Consider the following 20,185-nt stretch of genomic DNA (forward strand, 5'->3'; position numbering starts at 1 on the left):
TTTTGAGAGTATTGTTCCTAACACTAACCCTTACCTAGAGGAACCTCAAGTAACGTAACTGAAATGAACTTAAGCCTAACCTAACACTGGAGACACATTTTCCTTCAAAATATCCCTTCAAAGTATATTTAGTTTTCACATCACTGAATGCCTTTTTGCCTGGTGGTTATCTAGTTATCTAGTTAGATAGTTACTTTTTTATTATTATTATTATTTTTTTTTGTTTACAAACAGCCAATTATCCATTAGATGATATAGAGTGTATATAGTGTATATAAGATCTACAGAACTAGATAGATAGATAGATAGATAGATAGATAGATAGATAGATGCATGAATGCTCTGGTAATCAGGTTAGAATCAAAGGCCACAGTGCCTGAGAGTGGACAGCACCGGACAGGGAAAACAGCGTAATCTGATTGGTCCTGATGACAGCCGGACCCAAGTGCATCGTGGGGTCTTGTTCGTTAATCAGAGCTAATGATGGAAATGTGTCTGTTTGTGTGTGCCTGTGCGTGTGTGTGCATGTTGTGCTAATGAAACTCTTGAGATGGCATTATTGTACGTAATGTCTGCCATGAGGCTGAATACAGGCCAAATGTATTTATGTATTTAGTTAATTTAGGATGCAATGAAGAGCTCTGGTCATCTAATTGATCTATGCAGGAGACCATGCATCAAACCACAACCTCCATTAAGGAGACCCCCAAAGGACCCACACTTTGCTGTGTGTGTGTGTGTGTGTGTGTGTGTGTGTGTCTGTGCGAGAGAGAGAGAGAGAGGAAGAGAGAAGTGTATGACAAATTATATGTGATTACTGGAATTGCTATACAGTGGTGGAAAAAAGTTTTCGGACACACCATGCATTTGTGAAATATTGCATTAAGAATCACTCTTAGGTCTTCAAGTGCAATTTCTTTTAGTACAGTCACAGCCAAAATACTAAACAAATCCTAAAAAAAAGCCATTAAAAACTTAAAATTGATTGGTTCCATTAAAATGCATAAGAAATTTTGAGTATTGGGTCATTTTTGTACCAGTGATGAAGGTCGTTCTTTTTATTAAAAGACACAATATTTCTTGCTAAGCTTCGTGTCTATATAAAGCCAGCACATCTGAAAGTTCTTCAGACACAAAAATGGCCAAAACAAGGAACCTAATGCAGGAAACACGCCTGAAGATAAAGATTCTCAGCCAGGAAGGGTACAGCTGCCGCCAGATAGCCAGGAAGTGCAGATGCAGTCCTTCAGCAGTTGGATCCACTCTACAGAAATACAGAGGAACCAACAGCTTGGAAGACAAACCAAGATCTGGGCGTCCAAGGGTTTCTTCAGCAAGAAATGACCGCATCCTGATCCGCATGTGCAGGCAAAACCACCGAATGACATCACAGGAGCTTCAGCAGCAGTGGTCAAACCAAACTGGTGTCCAGTGTTCCACCCACACTGTACGGCCGACTTTTAGATCGTGGCTTAAGGTCCTACAAGGCTATCAAGAAGCCCCTGATCAATGAGAGACAGAGGCTAGCCCGGCATCATTGGGCCCAGGCACACAAGAACTGGACAGCCAGGAATTGGAAGAAGATTCTGTGGTCAGAAGAATTTGTCAAGAATTTAGTTTTGTTAGTTTTTCTTGTAAACAATGAACAAAAAATATATAATTTGTATTTGGAAAAAAGATTTTTCCACAAATATTTCATGATAATATTTGAGATTGTGTAAAATTTTAAAGGTGTCCGACTGTATATGGTATTTTACCATTTCTACCATAGTCTACCTACTGCATGATTTCTTCAGTCAGAATTTATTAAGTGAGATAAACAGCTCTAATAAGCCATATATCTGGAACAAGACAACATGGTCATTTTTTTGTTCATACTTTTCACCTGAAAGCCTTCTGTAGTGTTTTGGATTCAAATGATATGAAGAAATTTTCCACTGTGACCAGGTGTTCCTTTCAAGCAAAAATAGTGTGACCAGAGACACTTTGGTAAGAAAATGAAAGGTCAAAAAAAAAAAAAAAAAAAAAAAAAAAAAATCCAATTCTTTAGGATTCTAATCCAATCCTAAAAAAAAAAAAATGCTGCAAATCGTTTTTGATTGTATTGGGCAAGGCACAACGTTTAGCAATGTTCACATAGAAATATTCTGGGTAAAACAGATGCCTCAACAACACTGGGAATAATAAACAATGCCAGCAAAACTCTTGACATTTCTAGCTGCAATGTTCCACATCATTTATGTTTATTAACATGGCCCAATACAGCAGAATACAGCAGGCAATTAGTTTAATTAATATTTGTCCCTCTGAAATGTGATAACTCTGGTGACTGAACATCTCCAGGTAAGTATTCATGTGTTCATAATGAAGTGAAAAGTATTTCAAGATTCAAGATTCAAGATGCTTTATTGTCAATTCTGCAGTTATGTGCCAGGTATACAGAGAATCGAAAACGTTTCACTCTGACCTTACCCACGGCGAAAACAGTGCAGAAGATTAAATATAAGAAAACAATCAAATAGTGCAAAAAATGTTTTAAGAGCAATACAAAAAACAATATTAAAACAATAAGATAGTGGGAAAAAATGCAACAAAAACACAAAAACAAAACAGCAGCTTTCGTACCACAGTGACTGAGTCTGTGGTTATTTAAAGTGGCTGGTGCCTTATTGTGAGTGGGATAGTCCAGAGTCAATCTGAGGTTTGTGTGTGTGTGTGTGTGTGTGTGTGTTTGTGTATGCGTGTGTGTGTGTGTGTGTGTGTGTGTACCTGGTATTGCTAATGTTGTGGGGACATAAATCTGTTTACAGATCACGTTGTGGGGACTCGCCTCCCTTATGGGGACAAAAAGCAAGTCCCCATAAGGGAGCACCATTAATTTTAGGGTGAAGACTTGATTTAAAGCTAAGATAACTTTAGGGTTAGGTTAAGGTTAGGGTTAGGGTTAGGGTTAGGCAGGTAGTGGTTAGGGTTACAGTTAGGATAAATCTCCAGGAAATGAATGTAAGTCAATATAATGTCCCCAGAAGTGATGGAAACCAACATGTGTGTGTGTGTGTGGGGGTGTGTGTGTGTGTGTGTGTGTGTGTGGGTGGGTGGGTGGTTTAGAAAGTCTTTGAACAAATGATAATAGATGTGCCAGAATGTTAGAAATAGGCAAGTCTCCATTCAAAAAGATAGGGCTCTGACTCTTCTTGGTTATAATCTGATTATTTTAAGTGTGGTGGAGGAATTTATTAATTCCCCTCTACAACACATAATCTCCATTTTAGTTTGTACTCTTATCAGTAAATTTAATGCTGAACTTGTCTCTATTTTCAGCTCTGAATGCAGTGGACCAGGTTTAGCTGTCAGTGGGAGTTTAGCTATAATTCATCTGTCTAATCTCCTCTGGTTGTGGATGGTCATCCATCACCAAACCCAAGTGGGTCCACATCCAGTCAGGAGGAGGAGACACTCTCCACATGGGAGCCTGAAATCTGTTTGACACCAGCACCTATAAAGACATTTTGGATGACTGTAAAGCTGGCCATTTGTCTGAGTCTTGATGTCATCTTCTCTACTGAAATAGAGAGGATGGTCTCTATTGGTCACCCAGTCTCCTGCTCTTTTTCTATGCCACTTTGTCTTCTGCCATTACTCAGCCTTCCTCACATCCTCAAACTCACATAAAAGCACGCATACACACGAGAGCCTGCTGAGTCCTGTCAGGCTGCCAGCAGTAATTTGCCATTAGAGCCGTCACTCTGTGGTTCTCTAATTGGATAATATGGTGCAGAGGAGGCTCTCAGCAGGCTGGGGGGATTCCCTTCATCATCCTGCATGAATTTGTTTTAATTCTGGTTGGATCATTTGTAGCCTGGTCAGCATGTTACTATTTTGAATCTGAGAGGTTAGTCAATTAGCCTAAAAAGAAGCGGTTATATGGTATCAGAAGTAGTAGTATTATTGGTGGTAGTTTTAGTAGTAACAATCAGCAGGCGATTTGAAGGGTGATGAGGGGGGATGCCATCCTCCTCGTTAGTAAAATGACCAAGAAGTGTCCCATTTGTTAACCTGACATACCTCCTCTCCATCCCCTAGTAGCAGAGAGAGTTCATTGGCAGAGGGTTTGTTCAGTTGAATATGTTAATCTAATCTGCCTGACTCATTGATCCTTTATCTGACTGAGGTTAGAATCTACAGCCCGACCACGGCTCTGAAATAGCAGCCTCACTGTGCTGTGTGTTGATAAAACCATGATGCTGTCTATGGTGCTGAAGTAGCAGGGTAACTGTGCCTCTTTCTCTCAGTAATGTCATCTCAGTTTCATCTTGGATCTACAGTATTCTCTACACCACAGTTTCTCAAATGGGAGTACACGTACCCCTGGGTGTACGTGGAGGAACTCCAGGGGGTACGTGAGATTTTTAAAAATTATACAACATGTAGAGCCGACTGAGCAATCTGATTGGTCAATCAGACGTTTAGGATGTGCTCAAATGAGCATGACAGCACGGCTAGTCGTGCTCAAATGAAAAATACGTCATCACTGAAAATATTACTCCGCCTACATCTTATTGCCCGGGTCTGTGTGGTTTCCATGGCAACATGAAACATTGTGAAAAACACCGGGCAAACAGCTGATTTTTTCAGCTGTAAGTAAAGAAGAGCTAAACAAGATCCTCTGTGAATTTTATGGAGCTTTAATTTCTATAATAAAGAGAATGAAATGCTTCAGCAGAGTAAGCAGCACAGACAGTGCCTGCTGAGGCAGATTCAGCACCACGGACAGTACCTGCGAAGGGAGATTCAGCACCACGGACAGTATCTGCTGAGGTTGATTCAGCACCATGGACAGCACCTGTAAGATTTTCCACGGACAGTACCTGTTGAGGCAGAGTCAGCACCATGGACAGTACCTGTAAATTTTTCCACAGCGATGTGCAGGCTACAACTTGTTATTAATGTGTTAATGTTATCAGTTATTAATTAGCCTATTAATCGTTATTAATTTGTTTAGTCTTTATGAGTTTCCTAGGCCACTGATTTAATAATTTGTCAATTTGTTTGCATCTGTACATTGAAATGAACATTTAATAAATCAACACATCTGTGAAAACTGTTGTCTTTATTTCTGAGGTAAATTGATAATAGCCCGAAAGTGTGATTAGCAAAAGCCCTGGAAAGGTGGGGCTGAAATTATATAACTCAGCCTTCAGCCTTAGTGTGACTGCTTGTTACTTTTGCTGCTTAGCCACATTAATCGGAGCTGACGTTAAATTGGAGAGACACACCCCCAGCTGAAATAAAAGATCTGCTGGTGAGTTTATGTTTATGAAAAGATACATGTTTGTTCTGGTGCCGACACTGGAAAGCAGTGGCCTATATTTAAATATAACGGTTAATATAACTTGGTCGTAGATAAAGATCAGCTATGCTGCTGAGTCACCTGTTAGTCACCGGCACCTGTTAGATTAAAAATGACTGAGAAGTCGGCAGAAGTATATCTATCAGTCCATGAAAAAACTATTTTTTTCCAGCGGATATTCTAGTTACAACATGATTGAGCTAACAAAGCAGTTTTGTGTTTGTGTGTGTGGTATTTATTTCAGTTTTGGGGAATCACGATGTCTAGAAAACATGATAAGCCCAAGTTGGCTGGCTGACAAGGACTAGTTATAGTCAGATCTCATGTAACTCCGCTGAAACGGAGAAAATACTAGCAAAAAACTTTTATATTTTGAGAGAGAAATGCCCACAGTATAAATACATTTTGATTATACATTTTATTTTGTTGGTAATAGTTGTATAATCGCATGCTTGTGCTTGATCGTCATTATCGTCACTTCACACGCTCTCATGTAATAATGCTTAAATATACACTACTCACAAAAAGTTAGGGATATTCGGCTTTCGGGTGAAATTTCAGGATGAACCTAAAATGCATTATAACCTTTACAGGTGAACTTAATGTGACCTTCTGTTAACTTTTGAATGCACATGTCCAACTGTTCAATGTTTCAGTACTTTTTGCACAAGTTGCTGTTCTCTAACAAGGAGTTTAACGGCAAAATTCACAACAGGTGTTTGATCCATGAATCGACCAATAAATTTCCTGGTTCAATTAGAATTGGTATTTAAACAGTCCTCCTCATCACGCTGTTCACATTTTGACATCATGAGACCAAGACGACACCTAACAATTGATCAACAGTACCTCGCCATTGCGAGGCCTCAAACAGGATGTTCTCAGACAGAAGTGGCCACTGAGCTTAGAGTGTCACAGAGTGTCATCAGTAGGTTGCAACAGAGATCCAGAGAGACTGGAAGAGTCACAGAAAGGCATAGAAGTGGACGTCCTTTGGCCACATCCCACACTGATGACCGCTTCATTGTGAACAGTGTCCTACGGAACCGGATGATGAATGCCACTCAACTCCAGGCACATTCAAGGGAGGTGAGAGGCACCCAAGTGTCACGTCAGACCATTCGAAACCGTTTACATCAGCATGGTCTGCGTGCTAGACGACCTGCAAGGGTACCTGACCACACCACCAGGCACAGGTGTCATCGTCTTGCATGGGCCAGGGAGCATTTACACTGGACGAGGGACCAGTGGGCCTCAGTGCTGTTCTCTGATGAAAGCCGATTGCTTTCATCAGAGATGGCCGATGGAGATGGAGATGGCCGATGGCTACCAACGATGTTGGAGACGTCAAGGAGAGCACTATGCATCAGCCACTGTTGTCACCAGATGAGCCTTTGGTGGTGGTGGTGTTACTGTGTGGGCAGGTGTGTCTAGTCAGTACAGAACTGCCCTACACTTTGTGAATGGTACAGTGACAAGCCCATACTACCTGAATAACATCATTAATCCAGTCATTGTGCCCCTGCATGAACAACACAGGCCTAATTTCATCTTCATGGACGACAATGCTCCAGCTCATCGAGGTCGTATCATTAGGGAATGGCTGCTGGAGACTGGGGTACCTCAGATGGAGTGGCCTGCACTTTCTCCAGACCTGAATCCCATAGAAAACCTATGGGATCAGCTGAGTCGCCGTGTAGAGGCTCAGAGCACTGTACCCCAGAACCTCAATGTCCTGAGGGCCGCCCTTCAAGAAGAGTAGGATGCCATGCCTCAGCAGACAATAACTCGACTTATGAACAGCATGAGACGTCGTTGTCAAGCTGTAATTGATGCTCAAGGGCACACGACAAGTTATTGAGACACTGACATTTTTTGTTGTGGTATACCCACCACTGTTGTTGGCTTTTGTTTCAAGAAATTGTTTGAGATGAGGAAATCACCAGTACATGCTTCTACTTAAATGCCCTACTTTCATGATATAATATCACTGTAGCGTGAACTTGTTACATTTTCCGTAAATTTCACCCGAAAGCCAAATATCCCTAACTTTTTGAAGTGTATGTTAAAAATAGCATCCATCCAAGGTTCCATAAAAATCATTATTAAGCCTAATAAATATTCATTAAAATATAAATGGAAGTTCATAAACGGAATTTTATATTCAGTATTCAATTTCAGCATCCTGAAAAACCCCGAGACCCCCCGTGGAATGAATGTGTCAGCCCTGAGTTAGAGGTGACTCCTGACCATTCTCATCTATAGGAACGAATTCCTCCATACATTCTGTCAACATCAGCATAACATTGCACATATGTTCCCTCTGTCACTCTCCCCTTCCTGCAGGGATCTGTTTCCAATCACCGCTGTCTATTAGATAAGCTTATTTTCCCATGATTTTCTCCATAATCTACTTTCTCTCTGGCCTGATCACATTAAGACTCCAATGGTGCCATGGGGGAGGGTGAGGGTGGGGTGTCTGTGTGAGTGTGAGTGAGTGTGTGTGTGTGTGTGTGCGTGCGTGCGTGCGTGCGTGCGTGCGTGCGTGCGTGCGTGCGTGCGTGCGTGCGTGTGTGTGGAGGGGGTCTGCTGCCCAGGAGGAGGTACAAAAAATACTATCTAACTATCTATCTATCTATCTCCTGTATCTATCTATCTATCTATATGTGTGTGTGTGTGTGTGTGTATTTCAGGAAATCTAATTATTTTTGTTTTTACTACGCATTGGTGAAAATGGCACATGACATTTCTTTGTGCTTAGATGGATGAAATCTGAAAAAAATAAATAAATAAATAAATTAAAAAAAGTTTTTCAGCGTAGGCTATGCAAAAAGTCAACACCACATATTCTCAATGCTAGTAGAAATCTTCTGAAATTGTCAATATTTTCAACCATGGCTCTCGTGTCAGCCCTAACTCTGTCTATCTAATTGACTTTGGCAGTAATTGTCCAGTTAATCAAAAATATTTGGCATCTAAAACAGTGATCATTTTATCGCATTTATCTTCATAGGTGCCCCATATTATACTCAGTTTAGCAAGTGTTCGGCAGTGCTCCTGATGGACAGAACATTGTACTGCACTCTTTTTATGTCTCACAGTGGTCAGTGGCCCTGGTTTGTTTTGGCTTTCTCTCTCAACAGGCTTTGTTTGAACTGAATGATCCTAAAGCAGGACTCAATAGGAAGCTGCAATGCGTAGTTTCTTCAAGATAATATTTATGCCTATGATCTTGCCATGCACCAGCCACTTTAATAAATGCATCCAAGCTTTTTCACATAAGTGGATCCTTTTCTTTTTGGACTTCAAGACCCCAAGATATGTTTTCTTCTGCCAGTCTCCCATGAAAAAACTCCAATTTGAGTGCTATCAATTTTGTTTGTACACTTAGCTTTTGCATGATTTTCATTGTAATATTGCCCATGTCTATGTTGATTATTGACTACTTTTAACAGTAGATGTGTGTGTTGATGCTGAATTCTTGGCCACATTTCTGTCGGACAAATTATTTTCATCTCATTTTAACGACATTGTTAAATAATAATAGTGACATTTATATTTTCATATAGAGAAACAAGATGCTGCCAACATTGAAAAAAGCCAGCAATGATGCTTTCTAACCCCCAAATAAATTAAACAAATCAGGCCAAGCTGCAGGATGAAGTCAAAACTCACAGCAAAATGGAAGAAACATCTACACAGTAAAGCAACAGTGAAAACCTTGTCAGTCAAGGCATTGCAGTAAACTTTCTGCAATCTTTCACTTACGTGCAGCTATTCTTCCATTTTGCTGTGTATCTCAATTCAGCCACACAGTCCCCAGTGAGTCTGTGATTTGCCCCGGTGGAACAGCACACTGAATTAGCCGTGACGTCAACCAGCACGTCATCTATCTATCCACTCATCTATCTACGTGTGAACCATCCATTTAACCTGTATCATTGGAGAAAAAAAGATGATTGGCTTGGACATGACTTAGGATCCCTGGTACAGAGAGAGAGAGAGAGTGAAAGAAATGGATGAGGGTTAGGGAACGGTTTCACAGAAAAGGACCTAAATGTAGAGCTGAGGAATGGAGAGACCGGGAGATTAAGAGCATGACTGCAGAGAGATGGATGAATTAAAGAGATTAGCCTATTGTACAACAAAATACAGTGTTTTCATATCAAGTGTCTACTTTAAGTTTGAATCAATTAATACTAGGATTTGACTTTTAGAGTTCTTTGCTGAGATTTTTAGACTGAAATACCCGAATGCCAATATTTCATGCCAGTTTTCAATATTTCTTTAAATCTGACCATTTTTTGATGCCAAAAATATCTGAGCTCTTTCACATTTTCACCGGATTTTATAGATGTCAGGGTGACCAATACATTCTCATTCCCAGGTCATCAAATACCACAGCTTGCTCATTCCCCTTTGGCATCTGATAAAAGCAGCAAAGAACCGGCCATCAGAGACACATCAGCCTGTGTTTAGGCAACAAAACCACTTGGCTATGATTAGGGAAAGGTTAGGTTCAGGCCACCAAAAACCAGTTGGTTATGGTTAGGCGTAGGCAACAAAACAAAAACTGGACACGGTCTCAGTCACACATGAAAGGTCTCAAACTTGTGTCTTGTGCATGAAGGTCCTGTGGCTTACACACCCACCATCCACCCTGACCACCTCCATGCATGGACTTTCTTGCTCTTTACACTCCATCACTATCCCCTGTATCTTATACTGGAACCAAAAGGTGCCTTTGGCTTCTAATGGGTGCACTGGTCGCACTGCTATCAGATGGGAAAGGGGTATGACCAAGTTGTGGTATTTGACGCCCTGGGAATGAGAATGGCTTGGGGTGGTAAGGCCTCTGAAACAACACAGATCATCATGGTAGCTGATATTCATTTATCAAAACACACACACACACACACACACACACACAAAACACACAAAAACACACAAAAACACACAAAAAACTGAACAATTAAATAAGCATATGATGCTGTCCACTAATGTGGACAGCATCAATAAGGTCAGTGTTAGGATCCATGTCTAGCCCTCAAAGGAAATTCTCTCCATAGGTCCATTATCAAATGAAAACATTTACAATTAAGGCAACTGATACTGTTAACAACTGATATACTGATTAGACAAGTATTAAGTATTTTTTCAAAGTTAGGATATACAACTTAAAAAAAAAAAAAAAAAAAAAAAAAAAGGATATACAACTTAACAACATTCACAGCAAACTGTATAATGTTAATAAGAGTTGTACTTCCCAAAAAGGTACATTTTTAAATAACACCATACATGCATAAAGAATTGTTCAAACATCATGAACATGTGGGTAAATGAAATTTGATTAAAAAAGAGATAGATAGATAGATAGATAGATAGATAGATAGATAGTATTTTTTGTACCTCCTCCTGGTAATTCCCAAACCACTACTTATAGGTTTTTTCACAACAAAATTGCTAGAAATACTTTAACTTTGAGGATGTGAGACTAACCACTGCACCTGTGTGTCTTTAACTGCACACCCATAAGAGCTGATTTAACACTTACAGAAAATTTTGAAAGCAAAATGAGCAATATGAGTGGATCTAACCAGACCTGGCTGTGAAATCAACCATCAGAGACAAAGTGGAAAATTTCAGCTCTCAGATCCATTCATGTCTATAGATTATTCCCATAATCTCATGATCAAGAAAAATGCTCACTATGACACTAAAACACGTTACTTCATTCTTTGTGCCATCCTCTCAGCCACACAGACCACTTGTTGATTGTTAAGGTGCTATTATATGGATGAAGCCTTTTTTATTCTGGCATTTGTTGTGTTTTTATTGGTCTGTGTGCTACAGTTTGGAGACACAATTAGATGCAATGGCCTGGCTTCCCAAATCCTTTTCCACCTTCCATTTCCACAACTATAAAATGTACAGTTTATGGGTAGAAAAGTGCATAAACCCTTACTTTCCCCTTCAGACTCAGATCTTCTCGGTGTTTAGTTTTGATTTCTTGACTAACTTCTTGTTCATCCCCAACTTCCTATACCAGCTGATTCCCATGGTGATGGGAGGGGAACCCAAGGGTAATGATCAGTGAGTCAGTGGTATCACCCATGACATATAACTAAGTTATCAGTGTGATTAAAAAAAAAACAGCCCACTTTTTTTTATTTATTTATTTATTTTTTAACCATAGGCCTGTTTGGTTCCGACAGTGCGTGCAGAATTGAAGAGCAAAGCCAATGACGGAAGCAGTGACCTACTGACGTGAAAAATATTCAAATGTATAAAACGAGAGCGGGGCTGAGGGCGAACAGAAAGTGAGAGCGAGAGACTGAAACAGAATAGCAACCAGTGGACCAGGGGAGTGGAGATACAACCGCGGCTCAGGCTCAGATCAGGACTTTGGAGAGCGCAACACAAAGAGAAGAAGGAAGAGCAAAACCAGGCAACTTTCTTTAAAAGCACATGTAAGGTTTTGTTTTGTGAAGCTATTCGGGATGCATTTGCAGTTTAAAAAACATGTAAGAGTTTCGCTTTGATGGTCCATAATCCATTTTCTCCATTTCCAGTGGTTTTTGAATGTTTCATTTTTTGTGCGTTTTGGAGAAGCCACATTAAATTTCTGAATATTTCATTTCGAATTGAATATACTGATTACCACGAAGATATGTGGGACAGCTTGACAGAATTAGCCTTGTTCATGGTAGACGGTGGCCACAGAAATACAGCATTTCTGCATCATGTTAGTGCTCGCCAAAATCGGCGCCGTGCGTAAATACGCATGGGATGCATTTGCTTTTTTTGTTTTTTTTTCTTTTGTTTTTTTGCTTTACCGTCAAATTTCCACGTCATAAAAACGTTTGCGAGAGGGAAAAAACAGCAAAAATAATTAAAACTAATTTGAACAAATTTTCTTTTTTTCGTCGTCGTTGTTGTTGTTTTGCCTCTACAGCAATTCAGAGCTGAGTTTTAAACACTCGAGTATTGTACATATTTGTCTAGGAATACCGAAGATTAGACAGATGACAAAGATACTTGGTGGCAAAGCACAAAGTATTTCTGCTGTGTTCAGGCTAAGCTGAGAAAATAACCCATCACCGTATTCATTCCCAGGTTTGTAGCGATGTTACAACGGACCGGTCCCCAGCTGCTGCTCCTAACAGCCCTGTGCAGTGTCTTGTACACCCGGACCCTGGGTCTACCGTACACGTCCATGAGGTGAGCAAGATACCTGTCGATGGATTATAATTAGGAGGGGGAAAATGTGGATGAATATCCTTTGCCTACATGTTTCCCCTGAACTCCGAACAAGTTTGCCTTTAGACTCATGCTGAAGTTCAGTCACGTTCACATCAAACGCAAATCCATAATTAGTGACGCACACGAGTACTTAAAATAAATCTAAAATATTTGAAGGGGCCAGGTCGGGCCACGTCATATTACAGGTATTAGCTTTTAGAGGACAAAGTAAAGAATCTGCTTCTGTATTAGAGAGCACTGTAAAACATTCAATTAGTGGCAACGGTACATGTGTGTCTGTATTCCTGTAGTGAGTAGCTCAGTGTGTCTATGGTACTAAATATTGAAGTTACAGTTTATTCTATGTTACTATATTTCTGTATGTGTGGTGTCGTTGTAACTTTTCTATGATATTCCTAAAGGAGTTCAGCTTATAATTTTGCTGTTATTTGTAGGCCGACAATATTTAGATAAGATTATAAAGGAGGTTTCGGTAATTTCATTTGCGCGTCATTCCCCTTTATAGCAACATTTCCAAACTGAGGGAAACCCTCCGTCCCGCTCGTTTCTCCTGCACGCTGACTGTAGTGGTGCTGGCACGCCTCTGCTTATGACAAACCCTTTTTTGTGCATGACCTTTAACTGTTCGCAGCTGGCTTCCCGGTATGTGTCCTGTGCTCTAACTGTATTTTGATGTGTTTTGGCCCTCGGGCAGACCGACGAGACACGCCGACGGTCTGTTCACCAGCGGATACAGCAAACTGCTCGGTCAGCTATCAGCACGGAGGTACCTGGAGTCCCTGATCGGGAAGAGGGTCAGGTAAGTTACCTTTCATTCCATAGATGCAGTGCAGGGAGGCGGAGGTGCCATCACAGCATAGGAATGAAGAGTAGAATCGAAATTTATGATACAAAAATACCAATCAGAATCACTTTGACCGATCACATAAATTTCCTTCTGCAAGAAATTTGGAATGGTGGGCTTCTCACCGAAGTCACATTTCATAAAATACTACGAAACCTTCACCATTTAAAAAGTAATCCTCTACACAAGGCTGAATCCAGGAACAGGTCTTCTTATGAGGTTTTAGGCGACAGACCTATCGGGAAAAAAGGTACTACAGCAGCAGAGACAAAAGATAAAGCTCCTGTACCTTTTTGACAGTGAAAGAAAATACACTGAATAAAAATTAGAGTAAGTACAAATCAAACATAAAAAATGATGAAATGTGTGTAGTAGGTACAAAGCTTTCCCATTTAGGTGGATTGGAAGCCTGTGTAAATTATAATCAAGATAATAAGGAAAGTTGTTTTTTTTTTCATCAAGGGAAAGGGGGCTTTACTGAGAGAGTAACCCATTTTTGTTTATATTATTTTCCATACGATGACCAAAATTTGGAGGTCAAGATTGTATGCCCTCATTTATTCCCCTGAACATTTTATTATTGCAAACCTGAGATGAAGACAAAACAGAGCTATTTTCTAAAAATAAATAAAAAAATAAATAAATCTTTTTTTTTGTCAGAAAGGAAGCTTCATTGGGCTTCATTTTGCATCTCTATTCCCCCTGCATAACCTCTAAGAAATTTTATATTAAAACACACAATTCAACACTGGCTTTGATGTGAAAACAAACCATTTTATAAGAAACCATTATTCCCCGCAAATTCACAGTTAGGACTCTTTCATATGTTGTCGAACCCCCTTTTCTCATGTGTTTTATGGGGTTTCATGGAATTTTGAAGCAATCTTCACTGCTTCATGTGGTATGAGATGTTTTGTCTTTTTTCCCCTCTATTAATTAAAAACCAAATAACCTAATGACATTTGAAATGATTGTGATGATCTGGCTTGTTTCAAATTATATGATGCATTGCCCGATGATGCATTTATAATTAGCTAAACATTTTGAAAGGTCAATTTATGGCATTACTGCTTTATTAGATAGAATGCAGCCAGGAGGGACAGAGAGAGAGAGAGAGAGAGAGAGAGAGAGAGAGAGAGAGAGAGAGAGAGAGAGAGAGAGAGAGAGAGGCAGACAGAGGGGGGTAGAGGACACGAAACATAGATCACACGCTGCATTTGAACCCTCAGCGCAGGTAAATTTGTTCCCTCGCACTCAGAGCGGCACAGATGCCCTCACCATCAGATTTCTGCTTTTGTGTGTGTCATTCCTCTGTGTGCAGCGATGACCTGATGGAGGAGCCGGTGAAGCGCCACTCAGACGCCATCTTCACAGACAATTACAGCCGCTTCCGCAAACAGATGGCCGTCAAGAAGTACCTGAACTCAGTGCTAACAGGGAAGAGAAGGTAGGCGACGTCGTATGTGTTTGAGTCTTTGTGTCCACCCTTCTTTCCACTTGCCAGTCTATCTGTCTGTGGTATGGGTAGGTTGTAGAGTCTTACAGGTGAGTAGAAATAGCACACATTCTGTTTGAATCCAGCAAAAGCCATGCCTGTGTTTGGTGAACAAATCTGAATGAGATAACACACCAGTCTTGGCAATAGTGATAGCACCATGGCTTTAAAAATGCACAATGAAAAAGAAGCTGTACACCTTCATCGATGCTGAACAATACTCCACTTAGCAAAGACGCAGCCTCTGTAGCAGTTTATATTTACTCATCCTTTGTCTGTAAGGTTTGATTTTACCTCAAAATAGCAGATTAACGCAATGCTGTATCACAGCCAATTTGCAGGACCCAGCAGCCAGACCTTCTCACCTACACATAATCACAGGGTAATGGTTAGGGCTAAAGAAGATTATCATTACACTGTGGACATACCAGGTCCAGATCACCACCAAAATCTAATCAACTGATCCTTGAGCTGAAGGGCAGTCTGTTCACCAAACCTCAGCCAAACCTGTCAGCAGCTCTTAAATATAGCCTGCTTAGAGACAGATACACAAACAGACACACCCAGGGTCATTCAGGGTCAATTCTGAGTCCAGGACCCTGGACCCACGTATCTCCCTAGTTTAAAGGGGACCTATTGTGCTCATATCCAGCCCTATATTTTTATTCTGGAACTCAACCAGAGTAGCTTTGGATGATTCATAGTTTTAAAAAACATATTTATCTTAACCTGGTTCTTTATACAGCCCCTCAGTTCATCCCGTGTCTGAAACAAGCTGTTTTAGCTCATGTCTCTTTCAGGCACCTCTCCTAAAAGCCCACTGATTGGCCAATCTCTGGAAGCCTTCCAAGGTGCCTGTGGCCAATTTTTTTTCCTTAGGGAATTTTTTACATCTGGGTTGGTCATTTTGGCTTAATCTGGGCATGTTTATTTGTGCTGCAGAACATATGCGCCATGAAACAATCTGAAAATAATGTTTTATTTCTCTGATTCATTGCTTTGTTCTCGCTATTACCAGTCCCTCTCCTCATTCACTCTTTAGCTTGCTCGACCACCACTGCTCTCTCGCTCTCTCTCTTTCTCTCTCTCTCTCTCTCTCTTTCTCTCTCTCTCTCTCTCTCTCTCTCTCTCTCGTGAGTGCTCTCCATTCGCTCACGTGCTGTGGAGCAGATGACCATATAAAGAAACTGGTTTTGAGCTAACGTAAGCTCATGGTCAGTAGTAAAGTCAGTCAAGTAGTAAAAAATGTTTGAAACCTAGTATTCAAAGCAGTATGAAGCCTGAACTTTGTGCTCATGGAGATTATTTTTACATACAGTTCCTTCATCATCTGAAACATTTACCACATATAATATGAACATCCAACAATATGTATATGACAGTAAAAGTAAAAGCATAATAGGCCCCCTTTAAACATTACATTACATTTAGTAAGGTAATGTTGAATTTGTGACCAGTTCACTCTGCGCAGGGTTTTTTCCCTGTTGAGAGTTTTTTTTTTTTTTCCTTTCCACTGTCGCAGTGTGCCTGCTCATGGGGGAGATTTTGGTTCATGTGATGAGCCAAAATTTGCTGTGTTTCTGTAAAGTGCCTTGAGATAACTTTTGTTATGATTTGAGGCTATACACAATAAAATTGAACTGAACCGAATTAAATTGAAATTGAAAATTCAATTACGTCTGCTGTTAAATCAGCCTGATACATAATCAAGTCTATGTGGGTGACTGTATCATCTTATGTCACCCTCTTAACCTGCATATGGGTATTTACAGTGTATGTTTGAGGTTTTCTCAAATACACTGTTTGATATAATTGACACCTATTGTAATCAAATGATTTAGCAAGGAAGAACTGATATCCTTTTCATGCCAAAGCGGCATTTCCAGTTTCCAGTAGATTCATGTAACACCATCAAACTTTGGGGAAAGACTGGTCATGGAGTGAGGAAAAGCCGCCAAAAATGAAGTGAGGGCAGTGGGCTGTTAGAGACTGGGTGCTCTAAATTTTGGTAATAATGTTAGGTATAATGTAGTGTTTCACAGAAGAGAGGATAGAGATGGTGCTGTTAGGTTTGAGGAGCTCAGTGCTGTCACTGATTAATGACTTATGAGGCATTGTGTGAGCAAAAATAAATAAATAAAAAAATCTATTCAGTTTTGATTTAAAAACACAGTTAAAAAAACACATGGAAAAAGATACTATCAATGGAATCACAATATCCAACACCATGAAGGGACACCCTTCATTTGCTTTAATAGAGAATGCCTTATTTTTTAGGGGGATATAAACTGTTTTGGAGTAAAACTCTTGCCTGTCTATGTGCTCTCTCATCCCCCTTGCAGCTTAGAAGACCCTGGAACCAGTGAGGCAGAGGAGTCCAGGAGCGAACCCAGCGCCTTCCAGGAGAGCTATGATGACATTAACGTAGACCATCTCATAAACAACTTTCAGCTGGTAGGCGCGCACACGCACGCGCACACGCACGCGCACACGCACAAACCCATTTAAAAATACACAGGCAGAAGCACTGTTAAATAGGTGTTCATTATGATATGCAACATTAACTCCAACAAGGTGGAAACACAATTTTTCATTTCATTGTGACTTTCACAAAAAAAGAGCACAGGGGAGTTAAATTTGCCTCCTCTCTCATCTATAGTAAGAACTGTACTGAACTGTGATGTGATATTCTTTATTCAGCCCAGTGATACCATTCACTTCTAATGGGAGAGTAAGCTCCTTCCTGATTGGTTGTCTCCCTGATTATATCCCTGATTGGATAATTTGGCTGACTAATATGGGAGGCGCTGTTCCCATTCAGAATGTATATGCAAGAGTGCATGCATTCACACTGACACATAACTTCCTGATCAGATCAATAACCGTTGCATTCTCTTTGCTTCCTCTTTTCCTTATTGCCCTCCCCTCTCCCTCCCGTCCTCTTCCTTACTCTTCCTTGTCCTCGTCCACTTCCTCCCCCTCTGTTCTCTCCTCCTTTCTTCTGTGCAGCCGCTTTGAGGAGAGGCCAGTGCCCGTGTGAATACCTCAGCTCATCCTCATGAAACTGCCCATTCCAAAAATAACACACTATTACTCCAAAGGACATCCAAAAGCCAATCAGCCAACTATGACGTGCTTTCCAATGTGGTTATCTATCTATCGAACAACACTGTACATGTTTACATTGTATATAAGATACTAAACACTGATGATTCTGGCCCAAAGACTCCGCGGGCGGCCCTGCTCAAGATGTGTGTCCGAGTGCAAGTTTGTCCGTCAGCTTTTTAAGACAGCTACTTTTGTTGGGAAAAATCAGAACAGACTCAAACCAAGCCCGTTTACTGGTGTATTTAGTATAGGAACGGCTGGGGATGCTCTAAAAATAAAAGGTGCAATGAAACTGTCCAGTTAATTTTCAACTGAACAAATTTCCTGTTTACTTCCAATGGAAAATTTGTTTTATTAACATTAATTATATTAAATAGCACTTTCAGTGGAAAAAAAGCCCAAATACATTTTAGTGGGATAAACTGTAACATTAATTTTACTGTATTGACATAACTATTATTAAACTTTAGAACAATAAAGCGATTACCTTTAATTGGAGCATTTGGAACATTTGTCAAATAAATTTCATCAGAATGACAGCACCATTAAGTTTCATTGAAATGACTCCTGAATTACATTTCAATGGAGCAAGTATCCTCATTCAAAAAGTGTCTCATTCACTCTAAATGGAAAAGTTCTTCCGTCAAGTATCACCAGAACTACTGTCCCATTAAATTTCAGAGAAACAAACATGACTAACTTTCAGTGAAACTGTCCCGTTTACTTTCAATGTAGTAATCATGATTTAAATGCTAACTAAAATGGCTTTGGAAACTCCAGACCCAATCCCCCCGAGACAAAGAAGAGGAAGAAGAAGGCAAGGAGGAGGAAGAGGAGGGCCACATTTTGAAGGGACACAGATGCATATACTCACTTTATACTACTCAATATGTAGAGCAAAGACGCTATAACTGCATAGACCTGCCTATAGAGCATATAGTGATGTACACCACTCACTAAATAAAAGATTCTGATTTATTTTTCAAAGCTGAGTCGTTTTGTCTAGGTGATTGTTTCACATTGGAAGGTCATTTCTATGAACAAAAGTTGGATGCTGATCAGTGACACTGCTGAGCAACTGTGGTAACACACAGGCATTTGTATGAGCTACAGTCAGTGTAAATATAGACTAGAATAGAGCTATATTGTCCATCATAGTGAAAATTTACTTTTGGCTTTACAAGTTAGTTAAAAATGACAAAATACAATTAAAGGGATAGTTCACCTCAAGGTCAGTTTTTTCAAAATGGGGTAACTATTCCTTTAAGAGAATAAAATACAGTACAATATGACAAAATAAGTAAATATAAATTAGTACACAACATCAAATATGTAAGCAGGAAGAATGCTCTACTATACAGTAGTGTTAGCAGTGGGGTTCATAATTCTGAGCATTTTTATTATCTAAAACTGTCCATTGAAACCTTGACTAATGAAATTCTTATATGCAGCTCCTTATAAGAAAATACTGGCATCATTTGGAATTAAAGCCCATTTAGCCCATTTTCTGTCTTTGCCTACTTCCCCTACTTATTTGTAATCCATGACATTTTTTTTTTTATGTTAGCCACTGATGTTTCCTCCTACTATGTTTAGTTATACCTGACACCTCAGCTTCTCATCCCAAGTGAATCAACACTGCCATTAGCACTGTATCATTTTCCTGCATGCTGGGTTCTCCTCAGTGCTAAGCTGGTTATCATTATTTTATTAAAATCAAAATGTTAGGGAATCAAACCAAAACAAGACATTACCTGTAGTCCTGGCAAACCAAGACACTGGAAAAAGGCACAAATGTGACAGTCTGGTGTCAGGTGACTGACAGAAAGAATAGTGTAACTTAATGCAAGGCTGATAATAAAACACTCAATTATAATTACAATTGCATATTAATTCTGGCAGACGCTTTTATCCAAAATGAAGTACATATTAGGTGTATACACCACAAGTGAGTACCCTAAAGCTCTGGTTCTGGTCCAAAGGACATAGGTGCTACAAGGCAGTGGAAAGAGGGAATGCATAGAGTGCATAAAGTGCATACAGGAAGGGGGAGAGCATAGAGGCAGACATTTTTTGTGGGGGATTATACAATCCATTAGATGAGAAGTTGTTCTCTAAAAAGCTG

The 20,185-nt window shown here is 40.0% G+C and overlaps 1 protein-coding gene across 1 annotated transcript; it reads left to right on the forward strand.

Annotated features, from left to right (window-relative positions):
- Nucleotides 1-11,682: 11,682 nt before the first annotated feature.
- vip (vasoactive intestinal peptide) lies at nucleotides 11,683-19,052 on the forward strand. The gene is made up of 6 exons (XM_030069921.1): nucleotides 11,683-11,820; nucleotides 12,467-12,571; nucleotides 13,308-13,412; nucleotides 14,779-14,904; nucleotides 17,295-17,406; nucleotides 17,962-19,052. Coding segments are annotated over exons 1-6 (459 nt in total). The 5' UTR covers nucleotides 11,683-11,818; the 3' UTR covers nucleotides 17,971-19,052.
- The last annotated feature ends 1,133 nt before the right edge of the window (nucleotides 19,053-20,185 follow it).

Source organism: Myripristis murdjan, chromosome 15 (genome assembly GCF_902150065.1).
Source record: "Myripristis murdjan chromosome 15, fMyrMur1.1, whole genome shotgun sequence".
Classification (NCBI taxonomy): Eukaryota; Metazoa; Chordata; class Actinopteri; order Holocentriformes; family Holocentridae; genus Myripristis; species Myripristis murdjan.

Bases quoted from the DNA above. Each gene is read 5' to 3' on its own strand.
- vip (XM_030069921.1), top strand. The intron at 12,572-13,307 runs GTGAGCAAGATA...GCCCTCGGGCAG, and splicing joins CTACCGTACACGTCCATGAG to ACCGACGAGACACGCCGACG. The intron at 14,905-17,294 runs GTAGGCGACGTC...TCCCCCTTGCAG, and splicing joins GTGCTAACAGGGAAGAGAAG to CTTAGAAGACCCTGGAACCA.